The sequence below is a fragment of the Aplidium turbinatum genome, chromosome 4 (genome assembly GCF_918807975.1).
Source record: "Aplidium turbinatum chromosome 4, kaAplTurb1.1, whole genome shotgun sequence".
NCBI lineage: Eukaryota > Metazoa > Chordata > Ascidiacea > Aplousobranchia > Polyclinidae > Aplidium > Aplidium turbinatum.
Window position 1 is genome coordinate 10,860,764 of NC_137475.1, and position 12,177 is coordinate 10,872,940.

The following is a 12,177-nucleotide window of genomic DNA, read 5'->3' on the forward strand; positions in this document are numbered from 1 at the left end:
AAAGTTAGTGTCTAAAAAGACGAAATCACTTTGTACTATAATGCTTTTCCCCACTTCAATCAACTAAGTTTTGAAAAACTTCTTGTGGCTCGTTTATAGAAACACCACTTATACAGTACAGATTCAACATTGAAACAGAGGTAGAGTCACACTCACATAAAAAACATATTTTAACTCGAGCACATCCATGACTGTAAAGTCTTTTTGGAATGTGATGACGAATGATCTGCTAGTCAGTTTAACTCGGGGATTTTTACCAAACACTGAAAAACATTTATATCTTTGTATGTTTGCTCTTAAATCCGCTCGTATTTGCTCCGTTGCTTCCACTTTGCATCAAGGCACACTTGCACAGGCATTTGTAAAGCTAAATGTTTTATTCATAATAGGCGACAATTCATTAATTCTGTTTTCTCCTTCAATTCAAAGTTAAGAAGAATATGAAATAAAGTAGATAACAGAAAAATAACATAAAAAAAAGCGCTTTGCCTGAACTGCCACACATTGAATAGTCGGAAAAAGATGAATATAGCAATGTGATAACATTAAATACACTCGTGATAACTTGAAGTAAAATAAGAAATTCAAAAGAATGAATTGAACAAGGCAAAAAAGATTTGCCGAAAGTACCTCGTGATCTGCTCAACGTCTTTGATTAAATCGTCATGTGATGTGTTCTTTGTTTACTTACAGAGATTTGGCTGCCCGAAATTGCTTCGTTGGTGAAAATAACCTCGTAAAAGTTGGAGATTTTGGACTTTCGCGTCTGCTACCAGATGGAATATACCAAGGAGGGGAGAATTGCAAATTTCCTTTTCATTGGACTGCTCCTGAAGGAATATTGGAGAAAACATTTACGTCGAAATCAGATGTTTGGTGTAAGGAGAGTCTTCAATTCTTTGTTTGTATAGGCTATTCTCATAGTGATTGTAGAAATCCTAGATTTTTATTAATAAGTAGGTAGGCTAATAGTAACGATTGCAAATGAGGAAGAGTTTTGTTTCTTACACCCAAAGCCAACTTTTCATAAAAAGCATTAAAATTTTAGTTTTTACAAAATACATTTATTTTAGCATTTGGAGTCCTTTTGTGGGAAATTTCAACATTGGCAAAAAAGATGCCATACGAAGGGATCCCACCTCCCTCAATCGGTTTAGCATTGCGACGAGGGGAACGACTCGCCTGCCCAAAAAACTGTCCCAAGCAAGTGCATCAGATAATGAAAGATTGTAAGTAGGCCAGTTTATTTGAGTGAAGGGCGTAGGTCTTAATGCATTTGCATTATATCGTTTCAACGCTAACTTTAGAGCAGTGGTTCCCAACCTGGGGTTCGCGGACCCCTTGGGGGCCCGTGAGAAAGCATTTGGGGGTCCGTGATTACCTTGATGAATTTTGGAGAAAAAAAATATACTTTGTTCTAAGTTATATGCACGGATAGAGCACCAGCTATGCTTGGGAACAAACCCGGATTTGTTGCTTTAGTAAAAAACGAAGCTCCTCTCATGGTTGTTACCCATTGCTTCTTGCACAGGTAGCCTACGCCTTAGCAGCAAAAACTTTACGAGCAAGTATCAAGAAAATTCTGACGAATTGCGTGAAAGTCGTTAATTTCATCAAAAGCAGAGCTGTAAACCACCGCACTTTTAAAGCGCTCTGTCAAGAAATAGGGTCAGATGACGGAGTACTTTTGTAGGCTGTCATTCTGAGGTACGTTGGTTATCTAGAGAAGTTTTAAAACGACTGCAGCAGCTAAAAAATGAAGTATCAACTCTTTTGAAAGCAAAAGGAAGTCCCCTCTCAAAATTGTTCGAGAGTAAAAGTTTTCTATACGGCATGGCCTACTTTGCCGATATTTTCGGTCATATTAAGAATGTTAATCGTGGCATTCAAAGACCAGGTGTGACGATAACTGATGCAGCTGAAAAACTGAAAGCGTTTTTAGCCAAGTTGCCGGTTTAGAAACGCAGATTGGAAGCAGGTAATTAAGCTAACTTTCCAATGTTAGAAGATCTTATCTTGATGGATAAAACTCAAAGAGAATGTACTTTTTTGATCTCTATGAGAGAAAAATTTTGCGCACACTTGAAACCCAGCAAATCTCATTTCAACATTATTTTAATTTAGAACACCTGCCGAACGAAGTTGAAACATGGATTCGAAATCCTTTTCTTTTTAACTTGAACAACATTAGCGATGACGATCTCAGTAAAGATGACCTAATTGATTTGAGATCAAAAGAGTTATTACGCATTGAGTTTCATTCAAAAACTGTGGAAGAATTTTGGTGCTCACAACTGCAAACCTACCCATTCTTGGCAAAGCAAGCGATTAATGTTTTGTTACCATTCATAACCACTTAACCTTTGCGAGGCAGGATTCTCAGCTCTTGTTACAATGAAAACAACATCGAAATCGCCTGGACAGTGGACGTTGAAGATGACATGCGTGTTGCATTCTCAAAAACTCAACCGCAGTTCAGTCGTTTAGTTCAGGAAAGGCAACAACAACCATCTCATTAAATTTGCTTACGTTGAAAAAGTTTCGGCATGGCACTTTGGGTCACCTTAATATTCAAATACTGCTGACATTTCTTGAACAATTCATTTATTTTCTTATTTGAGCAATTGTTTAACCTGACATTTTCCGCAGGAGTCACAGCGGCAATGCAACATGACACCGTTCAGTAGCTGAGTAGCATAATTATTACAATAGTCAATAGTAGCCTACTGTGATTGAACTGACTCGTGTGAAAATAAATTTCTTTGCAATAGTCAAGATAGTATGTTAATTGAGTTTCAGGCAAAATTTAGGTAGGGGTTCGCAGAATTAATAATTTGTCTAAAGGGGTCCGTGACAACAAAAAGGTTGGGAACCACTGCTTTAGAGGTTTCAACGCCAGTTTTAGTGCATGAACTTCTATCTTGGTCAAAAATTTAAATAATCAATTGACCATACCAAATGGGTCTTTGATGTATGTGCTATCTGTGACCGACGGTTTATTGCATGCATACACATTCATCGTGTTTCTTTTTCTTTTTTTTTCGATTTCAAAACCATTTAGGGCACAGTGATAGCAAGACTTCACTTGCAAATTTAGGGATTGGCACTTGAACTCTCTTCTGTTTAATGTCTACACCTAAAACCTTGCGCATACGGTGTTTGCAAAGTACTTTGTTGGCCTCCTCTTGAATTGTCGAAACACTTTCAGTTTTTCTTTCCACGCGTGATAGCCTAAGCTACCGAGGAACAGATTGCAACTATAACATCAATGATTTATCATACTCCACTTACTAAATGGAGTGGAATGTCTGCGTGTCTTAGATGCTGCGAACATAGCCGTACGAGCCAGGGAGGCAGGGGGGCAGCTGCCCCCCTTGTTGTTTCAAAACGTCGCACATTCGGGCAAAATCTTGAAATTATTAGGGCAAAAATTGCTATATGAAAAGCTACAAAATTGCATAAATTAAGAAAAACTATAAATTAATATCTTTTACCTATCAAACTAAGTACAGCCTCTTATTTGCACAAGAAATGTGCCGCAAAATTTTCATTTGGCACATATGTATTGATGTATTGCATTGCATGATGATCAATCTGTAGTACGAAATGCATTTAACCAACTGCATCATGCCAATTTGGGCAGCCACCAAAATATGTCTCTAATACTTTTGTGAAACTGCCCAAATCAAAACGCAAAATTTGCCATACAGCTAATGTTATTAATTTTCACAAATGCATCGTGTTGATTTGGGCAGCTGAAAACATGAAATTATCTGATGAAACTGATTAGTCTGTTTATGCAACTGCCCAAATTAGCGTGAGGCAGTTTCCCCAAAATGAACAAATTCATTAATTTTTTTCATTTACATGATTGTATCGTTTAGATTTGGGCAACAAAAAAATATGAAATTATCTGATCATAGTCTATTAATAAAACTTCCCAAATTGGCATGATACAGTAATGTTGCCTCGGCATCAAAATTTACAAAGTCTTTAATTTTTTTCATAATATCCTTAAATGCATCATCTTAATTTGGGCAACTACAAAATATGAAGTTATATAAATATAGTGAATACTTTTATCAAACAATTCGGGTGGAGAGGGTACAGTACTTTTTCAACCATAAACGGACATAGCTAAGCTACATCACAACATTTAACAAAAAAATGTTATATATACCTGTTAAATGTAATGTTGATGTTGTGGTGTTGCTTAGCTTTGTTTGGCTACTTTTATAAAACTACCCAAATTAAAATGATGCAGTTGCGCTCCAAAATAAAATAAAAATATTTAGTTTGTTTATGCAACTGTGTCATGTTAATTTCACCAACATTTAAAATGTTACTGCTGAAATATATAATATCAAATCAATCATGATATGTATATTCATTTATTTCAAAGCTTTCCAAACTCAAAACCTGCCATGCAAGTTGGCAAAATATTTGCTTTGCAAGATCTTGTGTGAAACATGGCAGCTCCACTTTTTTTCATTAATATAGTGTTGGTAAGCTGCATGCATAGAAAGTGTTTCTTGTGATGATGTAGAAAGCATATTTTTATAGTTTTTAGCTCAAGCATTTAACAGTTACTGCTGCACGATGGCATGCATTGGTTATGCGTACAGTTCTATAGTTTACTGCAGATGTATAGCCCTTGGTTCTGATGTCAGCAGTTAGCAAGCGCCTGCAATAGTGCAATACATATACCTGCAGACATTTGACTATGAGAGCAACATACCTAAAACCTTATATCTGGATGTGTTGTGTATGCCTATCTTAATTTTGATATTACCTCATTGGCATAGATATTATACAATGGAGAATTAATTAAAGCACTTGATTGCATACTCAATGAGGTGTTTTAACACAGATAAGTTATTTTTATGATAAGCAATGGATACTAGAAAAAGATCGTACAGATATAAGGTAGAATGTACAATATGCAAAAAAAGGTTTTACTCTGATTACAAAAAAGAACACATGAAGAGGATAGGCTACACAGTGAGGATAGTAACATTAAATTTATAAAAGTCAATGAAGATCCAAAGCAACTGCAGTTAACGTTCAGTATCGGTACAACAAGAGCTCGAAATGTTTCCAGCAGTGACACAAGCTTTAGAGCAGATGAAGAGTCAACAATTGCCGAGGTTGCTAATGAAGCAAACACTGATAAGGATATGGAAAATACTGAGGCCATTCATTGTAAATTTCACATCTGCCAGAAATGTAGAAATAGTAGATCATTATTTGCATGAGGAAGAATTATCTGCCGAGATTATAAACAAAGAACCAATAGTTATGGATTTAAGGCAGGAAGCAAAAAGTAATAATTCTATTGAAAATTGTGTGTCAAATGATCAGGAAAAATTACAACTATAACAAATGCTACAATATCAGAAGGTCCTCACCAGCCGATGAACTGGTGATCTTGTTATGTTAGTTTTTAACTGTTATCATGCACCGCATACATTATATTTGGGCAATTTCTATAAAAGCGTGCAGATTTGGGCAAATTTACGTTCTGCCCCCCCAAAATGGTTTGGTCTCGTACGGCTATGGCTGCGACTAAATACTGGTAGTTCTCTAGTAGCCTTTTTAGTGTAATTTGAGAAACATCGCTAATCTGGCCTGGTAAAAGGATAGAATCTCGACCCTCTGAGCTCAAATAAGAAAGAAGATGCACAAATGGGAGATGGCTTCATTCCCTATCTGTGAGTGTGGCAAGGAGAATCAAATGGCAAACCACATCATCAACTTCGCCATATAGGCCCCATTAATCTGAAAACAGTGTTCATAGTCTGCCAGACTTGCAAACAATACAATGGGTGTTCAAAACTTTCCCCAGCTTCTAACCCGAGTTAACCTATCTTCTAATCTGAGCCATCTCTACTGTTTCAAGGGTAGTAAGAAGCATAGCCCATGAACCTTGGATTGGCGAAGTAAAGTTTACTCTAGGTAGAGCATATTTATTGATATTATTCTAGCAATTTGTTTTAATATTGATATTGCTTACCATTGTGGTTTGATGGGATTAGTAGTTGCAATGACGACCTAAGCTACTTTTGAAAATTCACTGACTTTTTCTTTTGTGTATGAGAAGTTGTTTTTAGACTACATTTCATCGGAGTCGAATATGACACAGAAGCACAAAAGTACTTTAGGTACCTTAAATTTGACGACTTTTTGAAAACTGTTATAGGCTAATATTGTTATTGAAATCGGCTGTCAGTGCCGGTATGCTAACAAATTACTTTTTATTTCTCGTCGTAAAGTTTTTAACGTATGGATTAACAGTTAACAGTGTTAAAAACAATAGTAGGACTAGTTGCCAAAACAAAACAAAAAATTTCCTCTAAAAACTTTAAAAGAAGCGAAACTAAAACCACAATTCAATTTCGAAACAGATTACTTAGCATTTTTGCTTTAAAAATCTTTAAAGATTAAAAATAAAAACTCATGAGTAGGCTACATATGTCGCATAGCCTGTTGCACGAAGCCACTCGATTAGAATTTTACAGCGCTTTTACGTTCTGCAGTTCTCTTGCGTTTTCTTTTCTTCGCTTGGATTTCGAAACGAAACTAGAAGAGTTATCTGTCGAAACTTCTTTTCGTTTGGAAATATAATTTTTATCTTTATCGTTTTTTTGAGCCTTAAAATTTTCATTTTATTGCAGATGTCTTTGCACTTTGCAATATGCTTTCAACAGTTCTAGTCTGACTGCATGTCAACTTGGCTTCGCCAAATAAAAGCAAATTTACACTGTCGTGTTTGTCCTTTTAGTGTTTACTTTCTCATTCTTTTATTTTGGCTATTGTTTTGCCCCATTGTAGTAGATTACATGTTAAGAGTGTTTTAAAAACACTGTTTTAAACCACATACCCCATATCACCAGGTTGGGAATTAGACCCAGAAGAACGTCCAACATTTGCCAAACTCAGACTAGTTCTCAACGCTACAAGCGACATATTTCGCCCGAAACATGACTTGGCGACGGAAGTTGGAGAAATGCTAACGACACTTTTGTTGCTGAATCTTCTTAAGGCAGTGATTGAAGAGTAATATGTGACATTGGTCTTCTTTTTACTTATTGTAAAGCTTGAAAACAATTTATCGTGGCCGCTGGGTCATGTGAATACTGAATAGGCTTATAAATGAATATATTTAATGCTTCGAAGAACTCCTAATTGTCAAAATCACTTTTTCTTAGACGGTTATAGTTGCATAATGCATGTTCAACTGTACAACACTTTACAACAGACAGATATAAAAAGCATCAATTTTTAGAGTTTGTGCTAATTTCTTGTATAGTTCTGTTGAAAACTTGCTGTTTGAGGATTCCTCTACTTAAATTCAATGACACGTATCACAGCAACGCAACAACCATCACCATCAACAGCACGATCAAGCAGCACTGGTTTGGCTCTTAGACTTATAGTGTGCGCTTGAACAACGCATTCAAAGACTGCTTTCCATTCAGGGGCACCTAACGGATGAAGTAATACACAGTACTTTCAATCACTTAACCAGGCCTGCGTCAGTGGTTCAAAAATTCTACAAGTATGAGGAATTGCCAAGATTAACCTCACAAAGAAGCTTTCCCAGTCCAGGAACAAAGATTCCCACAATCAAGCAATATAGCCTATTAACCCACGACTAAAGACAATGTAATTCTTTTTACTTAATAGCTGTTAAACCATCAGTAAAACGATTAAATACTTTTACGTGTGAATCTTAGGAACACCACTCCCTCTGACTTTAAAGTGAAATCTTTAAAATTAATTCAAAATCCACATGCTCCAACAACTCAACAAAAACAGTAGTAGACCTTAAAATATAAATTGTTGTCATCAACACCTATCACAGATATGCTGAAAGCCTTATCACCTTCCATTCCAGTTAAATAGCATCTTAATTCTACTGGTTTGTTCTGTATGTTCTTCACCTCCATTAACTTCACTAGGCCTACTTACTTTTTTTTTTTATCACTGTATTTTTTCTTGTTATTTTCTCTTGTGCTTTGATTATCAATTGGATGTTCGGATGTTATCAATCGATGTGGATATGTTTTTAAAACTAGGTTACCAACCGAGGCTTTTCATCTTGTGATCATTCGTCGTCAACCTAGTAGCCTACCGACACCATACTCAGTATCTCATGATAATTTGTGTTTGCTTCTGCAGGCTACTGAAACAAAAGCTCTGTAGCCTACAAACTGAATAAGACAACTTTTTTTTATTGAACATGGTCCAGACCTCCTTCAAAACCAACAAAGCGTAGCTTCACAAGTTATTACCATCAAAATTGTAATGCAGACAAATGGCACGCCATCTTTAAGAATCTAGATATAGCCTACTTTGTAATCTCAAACTTTGCCACTGTATATTAACGTTTCAGTTTTTCAGCGTGCGTAAGGTTCTTGTAATGTTGATCTGGAAAGCGGAAAATACTGTGCTACAGTTACTGAAGATGGTATAGGCACTTGATTATACTTACAAATTTTAAAAGCCACTTGTCCTATACCGTAACTAAAACTACAATGACATCAAATTGCAGTTAAAATACGCTATTACAAAACATTTGAATGAAACCAATAGGCCTATTTGTATTTAAATTAAATAAAGACAGAGCAAAATTCGAATAAACATTGGTTTCATAGCAAAAAGTAAAAGTGTTGTCCAAACATTTTTTTCTGATTTCATTCGATTTGCAAATCACTTATGGATGTTCAATTTGACAAAAAAACCACACTTTTGCTTCAATGCTTGTGATTTTATTGGATGAAGAAAATAATTCAGTTTGTTTGTATTTCTAACCATCAAAATAACACACATGCCAAATACAGCAGAAGCCAAACAAGGCAGAAGCGACAACTGTAGGCCTACAGCAACTTTTACTACACCTGTGTGGCTGACGTTGCGACAGTATACTTGGTCTTGATTTCCCCCATACCAGATTTCATAGTGCTTGTACATTGCTTCTTATCATATTGTTATTTGTGGCTTTATATTATCATGTTTTTCTGACTAATCTTGAACTTTATGTCAATTCGAATATGAACATTCTTGTCTGATGCTAATAAATAATAATTTAACTGATCTGTTCTTTTTTTTAATTGTCTCCGATATCGAAACAATACAATGATACGAATGTGCCAGCTTACCAGACAGCAGCTTTTTGGTCCAGATCTGGTAAAACTCTGGACCAGATAAACTGGTTGTCTGGGATGATATTATACTGTACTACAGTTGACTAAAGGATACTTGATATGTATAGCCTACTACTTCTGTCGACTTAAAGTAGGCCAAACTTTGTAAGAAGTCACGCATACCGACCGCTATGTTAATAATATTTATGCTTTTCACTTCTTTGAATGCCTGTCTAATAGGGTGGGCCAAAAAAACCTACTTTGGAATTTCGTTCCAATAAATCGGAAAAGTTGCCATTTTCTATATGATTAGAGATGGTAAAAAAAAATTTTGATTAAAATCTTTTAAGGGTCCCGCAAACGCCTCAACGTGCCCCAATTTTGTAAAATTTTGCAAAAAAAAAAAAAAAAAAAAAACGACATAAAACGCCAATAAAACCTTCTAAATTACCACCAATCTTCCTCATATTTGATACGCGTATGCAGCAACTGGATGCGCAGCATATTAAAAAAAATTGATGAACATGGCTCAAATAACATGTGAGATATTCATGTGGAGAAGATGTTTAAATATTCAAAATTTCAACCACATGGTGACGCTGTAGTTTTATATTTACTTTAGTAACTGGCGACACACTGAAGCTAGCGACACATTCAAGGTATCAATGGAAAGGTAATTAGCAAGGCTAAGCGATCATGTATTAAACTTGGCCAAACTAATATTTGATGACGTCACTATGACGTCGTACTATTTAAAATTGCCTTTCTGCAATTAATCAAATAAAATGTATTCATCATAGTTGTTCCCTCATGTCGCCAGCCAGAACTTAATTAATTGTGATTTCTATGTGCATGGTTCATTGGTTACTGCATAACATTCTAGAAGAATCACACCACCTTTCTTCGTTATGACGTCTGATAACGTCACAATACTAGTTATTATTGTTGACCGTTTTTAACACGAGTTTGTTTTTTCGGTGCTCGATAAGCTTGCTGATCGGACGTATTTGAAGCCTGGGTTAGCAATGGTTTTTGATTCCTATTGACTAAAGATTTCACGGCTCGCCTCGATTAGATAGTCTGGTAAAAGACTAGTCTATTTCTCTGTGCTGTTGCTGCTACGACGTTGGGTGACCTTTCTATTTTCTCTGTGCTGTCAATCTGCGTCGAGCTGACGTTTTGAATAAAGTGCTGCGACGGTATCCAAGTCAGTTTTAATTTGAGAGTGCGTGAAAGAAACTGTCAGGGGATTGCAGGAGGCCAAGTTTACTGTATGCAATGCTGAAAGGGAAGCGCAGGATTGGCTGGTTTAATGTGTGGTGTTCCCGGTTATCATTCTGTATATTTCCTTCTGATATACACCTCATGGACGTAGTTATCTTCATATTACCTTAAGTTATTGAAAGGATGAGATAGGATAAGGCTCAGCCAACCAAGCTAAAATCCTACAAATGATTAAGAATAAAAAGTATTTTGCAGATAGGCTACATATGGATATATTAGGCCAATTTTTAAGATTATCAACCTTATGATTTGAAAAGCTATTTTATGAAAAACATAGTATGCCTTGTCTCGATCAACTACAAAACTATGGCTAATTGACGAATCACTTTTGCTAAATCTCAACGCTGGTGCCCATAGACTTGGATTTATTGGAAAGTATCCTCCATGTGGGAAAGAAGTCTTGCTTCAGTTCCATGGTTATCACACAATTAAGCAAGAAGAATCTAAAGGTAGGCTACTTCCCCGAAACGAAAAGCAATAATTCTAGTTGTCGAAGATATTAAACAATGGTGGAAGAAAACAAGAATTGCAATGACGACCTAAGCTACTTTTGAAAATTCACTGACTTTTTCTTTTGTGTATGAGAAGTTGTTTTTAGACTACATTTCATCGGAGTCGAATATGACACAGAAGCACAAAAGTACTTTAGGTACCTTAAATTTGACGACTTTTTGAAAACTGTTATAGGCTAATATTGTTATTGAAATCGGCTGTCAGTGCCGGTATGCTAACAAATTACTTTTTATTTCTCGTCGTAAAGTTTTTAACGTATGGATTAACAGTTAACAGTGTTAAAAACAATAGTAGGACTAGTTGCCAAAACAAAACAAAAAATTTCCTCTAAAAACTTTAAAAGAAGCGAAACTAAAACCACAATTCAATTTCGAAACAGATTACTTAGCATTTTTGCTTTAAAAATCTTTAAAGATTAAAAATAAAAACTCATGAGTAGGCTACATATGTCGCATAGCCTGTTGCACGAAGCCACTCGATTAGAATTTTACAGCGCTTTTACGTTCTGCAGTTCTCTTGCGTTTTCTTTTCTTCGCTTGGATTTCGAAACGAAACTAGAAGAGTTATCTGTCGAAACTTCTTTTCGTTTGGAAATATAATTTTTATCTTTATCGTTTTTTTGAGCCTTAAAATTTTCATTTTATTGCAGATGTCTTTGCACTTTGCAATATGCTTTCAACAGTTCTAGTCTGACTGCATGTCAACTTGGCTTCGCCAAATAAAAGCAAATTTACACTGTCGTGTTTGTCCTTTTAGTGTTTACTTTCTCATTCTTTTATTTTGGCTATTGTTTTGCCCCATTGTAGTAGATTACATGTTAAGAGTGTTTTAAAAACACTGTTTTAAACCACATACCCCATATCACCAGGTTGGGAATTAGACCCAGAAGAACGTCCAACATTTGCCAAACTCAGACTAGTTCTCAACGCTACAAGCGACATATTTCGCCCGAAACATGACTTGGCGACGGAAGTTGGAGAAATGCTAACGACACTTTTGTTGCTGAATCTTCTTAAGGCAGTGATTGAAGAGTAATATGTGACATTGGTCTTCTTTTTACTTATTGTAAAGCTTGAAAACAATTTATCGTGGCCGCTGGGTCATGTGAATACTGAATAGGCTTATAAATGAATATATTTAATGCTTCGAAGAACTCCTAATTGTCAAAATCACTTTTTCTTAGACGGTTATAGTTGCATAATGCATGTTCAACTGTACAACACTTTACAACAGA

The 12,177-nt window shown here is 35.8% G+C and overlaps 1 protein-coding gene across 1 annotated transcript in view; it reads left to right on the top strand.

Annotated features, from left to right (window-relative positions):
* Positions 1-9,090, top strand: part of LOC145768896 (tyrosine-protein kinase ABL1-like) — a 51,067-nt gene extending 41,977 nt beyond the window's left edge. The window contains exons 8-10 of the mRNA XM_082580502.1: positions 694-878; positions 1,074-1,229; positions 6,894-9,090. Of these exons, the coding sequence (XP_082436628.1) occupies positions 694-878; positions 1,074-1,229; positions 6,894-7,060 (508 nt within the window). The 3' untranslated portion in view covers positions 7,061-9,090. The remainder of the gene's footprint in view (positions 1-693; positions 879-1,073; positions 1,230-6,893) is intronic.
* The last annotated feature ends 3,087 nt before the right edge of the window (positions 9,091-12,177 follow it).